Source organism: Populus euphratica, unplaced genomic scaffold (genome assembly GCF_000495115.2).
Source record: "Populus euphratica unplaced genomic scaffold, PopEup_1.0 scaffold6178.1, whole genome shotgun sequence".
In the NCBI taxonomy this organism is placed as follows: domain Eukaryota; kingdom Viridiplantae; phylum Streptophyta; class Magnoliopsida; order Malpighiales; family Salicaceae; genus Populus; species Populus euphratica.
This window is the reverse complement of record NW_011505929.1, coordinates 1-2,770: the sequence shown is the minus strand read 5'-3', so window position 1 is coordinate 2,770 and position 2,770 is coordinate 1. Positions and strand designations below refer to the sequence as shown.

The 2,770-nt window shown below is 39.2% G+C and overlaps 1 protein-coding gene across 2 annotated transcripts; it reads right to left on the bottom strand.

Moving 5' to 3' along the window:
• Positions 1-148: 148 nt before the first annotated feature.
• Positions 149-2,764, bottom strand: LOC105120281 (pentatricopeptide repeat-containing protein At5g46460, mitochondrial-like). Of its 2 annotated transcripts, XR_841292.1 has the most exons (3): positions 2,452-2,764; positions 1,041-2,409; positions 149-845 (listed from the first exon to the last, which is right to left on the bottom strand). XR_841292.1 is itself a non-coding variant. In XM_011018454.1 (2 exons), the coding sequence occupies exons 1-2, from the start codon at positions 2,756-2,758 to the stop codon at positions 1,871-1,873; spliced, it is 846 nt and encodes a 281-aa protein (XP_011016756.1). In that variant the 5' UTR covers positions 2,759-2,764; the 3' UTR covers positions 916-1,870. The 2 variants fall into 2 exon arrangements, 1 of the variants encoding a protein (XP_011016756.1); XM_011018454.1 differs by lacking the exon at positions 149-845 and having other exon boundaries at positions 916-2,409.
• Positions 2,765-2,770: the final 6 nt, after the last annotated feature.

Below are 2,770 nucleotides of genomic sequence, written 5' to 3'. Positions count from 1 at the left end.
TATTCAAATTGTTCGCTGGCATGTTAGGAAGCCTGTCAGCAACCACATATTTACCTGAAGAAGTGCTTATGTCATGTGTGATGATTACACAACAAAATATAATCATTTTCGAAGTGAAAATCTGAAGACTAAATTTGATTGAGATTACAAGGAAATATTGAGAAACACTGAATTTGAAAATGAATTCCTGCAAACAAAACCTACTTTCATGACAAAGAAGCCCTCCACAAGAAACAACTTAGCTGAAAATTGACATCTAGAAAGGAAAAAAAAAACCCTAACCTCCACCTCCTAGGAGAAACATCAACCTGCTAGCTAGTGGTATCTACAATTGCTAGGCTCTTGCAAGCATTAAAAGAAAATCTCACCTTGTTGCTCTTACCTGCTGCCACAAACACCCTCTCAAATCCAATGACTTTCTTGGCATGAGCCCCACTAACACCATCTGGAGGTTTTGATTAAACCATGACCGCTTCACTTCCGTCTTTATCCCCTACGTTTTGGACTGTCACCTCAAACCCAAATTGATTGGCACAACTTAAATCATCAACAAAAACAGCAGGGCAGCTTTGCCTGTAGCCTTCACTGGTGGAGTTCAAGTCATGGCATTACTGATATATACTTGTTCAATTTGATTTCAAGATAGGCTTCAGCTGGGGATGCTAGCTCGTTCCTGAACTCCGTGTAGCTGAGTCTATATCCAAATGGATAAACTGTTGAGCCATTGTAGAATTTATATGTTCTTACAGGATAACCGAAGCTGTCAACAGGTCGCAGTGGCATTGATGTCACATGTAACATATCAACATAGCTACTTTCATACCATGTGAGTGGCAGTCTCCCTCCTATATATATATATATATATATATATATGATCATGGCATGGTCATTATATATATATATTATGATCACGGCATGGTCATAATATTACTAAAACCATCTATGAACAGTGCATTTATGTACTTCAATCAATACTAAGGAAGAGAAAAAAATCGATTACTTGTCTAGTCTAGAAAACTTCCAGTGCTACAATTAATTACCTGTCACTTGCGAGAGCTGATGAGAGTTCTTCCGCAAACAATCATATGGATGAGCGTTAACCTTCATGAAACTACACATTATGTTAAAATCGAAGTCTCTGAATGCTTTGACAGCTCCTCCAGCAAACTACTCCTCGGGTAGACAAGCTTGTTAGCCATGACAGATGCAATACAGCTTTGTGCCTATCTGGAACAACCTGCTTATTCTGTTTCCATCAAGGCTTCAGTTTCACTGCCTTTTACCTAACAACAAGTCCCACCCTCACATTAGAAGCTTTATCAAAGCTTCCAAAAACATCCTCTTACTGTCCCATGTTATCCACAAAACAATTTATTCACACATCTCCTTCCAGAGATGGTTGTACCTTTTCCTTTTCTTCACTGGGTCAAAAGGTTGTTATCACTGCAATACCCAGAAATGATACTAACATCAAGTTGAGACAATTCTTTGGTTGTTTCTTTCCAATGGATGTCAGGAACTCAGACAAAGGTTTTGATCCCCAACCTACAAGCTCCTTAGCTTTGACTTACCTTTATTTTCATCACGTATTGTTTTTTATTGTTTCTCTTCCTTCCTTTCATTAGTCTATGTTCTTTCATTCATTCAAATTATCAGACATGAGAAGTTTATCTGCAAAATCACAAATCCCCCGTCCTTCTTCAGAATCATCATTTAAGCCAAAGCCATAGTTCTCTTCCAACTCAAAATTTATCTACGTAATTCTATTCTCTTCTTCTTCAAAATATTTGTTTTGGTCATCATAAAGATGCTTTGATGTGCCTATAGGCATCCCACCAGCAGCTTTAACAAGGAAAAAACCCCAATAGTGCTACCAATAATCACCGCAAGAACAAATGCCATTCTTGAAGTGATGAAAGCGGCCAGAATCTCTTACAACAATCTTGCGTCCTACAATCTTTGACATAAGCTTAATAACAGAGTGACAATCCCCACATACACGAAGATTCTTCATGACTGTTATTGTGCTACCCTCCACGGTGCTAACTAGCCCAAACGCAATAGCAAGCCTCTCACTGTGAAAAGACAACATCTCTTCCTTCTGCTCATCTTCGACATCATGTAGAGCAAATTTTTGATCAGGAACATAACCAAATTCCTTCAACTTTTTTCCCAACCAGTCCAGCTTGTCATATATTCTCTCACTTAGAGGATGGGATCTGTCTGCAGAAAGAAACTCATGTTTCTTTCCCCTCAAAACTACCCAACTGGATCCTGGTTGTTTTGCAAGTCCTCCCTGTTTCATCTTCACTCTCATTCTAGAGACATCAGCCCATCTACCAGCAGATGCATATATATTAGACAACAAGACATAGGCAGCACTACAATTTGGCTCTAAATCAAGAATATGTTTTGCAGCTCTGTGTACATGACGCTCTAAATCAAGAATATGTTTTGCAGCTCTTTCAGCAACCTTCAAATTAGAATGCACCCTACAAGCACTAAGCAAAGCAAGCCATATCATTGAATTCGCTTTCACGGGCATATATCTAACCAACTCCTCTGCTTCATCCAACTTCCCACATCTTCCCAGGATGTCCACCATACAAGCATAGTGCTGAAGCCTTAATGCATTGGATTTATATCGACTGATATACTCAAAAAAGCACTTCCCCTTCTGTAACATCCCAGAACGGCTACAAGCAGAAAGCAAACCGGTGAATGTGATCTCGTCTGGATCTACCCCTCTACGTATCATTTGGTTAAAGAA

What these genes read in the sequence shown, in the direction of transcription:
- LOC105120281 (XM_011018454.1), bottom strand. Translation starts at nt 2,758, where the DNA reads ATGATACGTAGAGGGGTAGATCCAGACGAGATCACATTCACCGGTTTG. An exon ending in TGCTGAAAGAGCTGCAAAAC is followed by an intron (nt 2,410 to 2,451) that starts ATATTCTTGATT and finishes GAGCTGCAAAAC; the next exon opens with ATATTCTTGATTTAGAGCCA.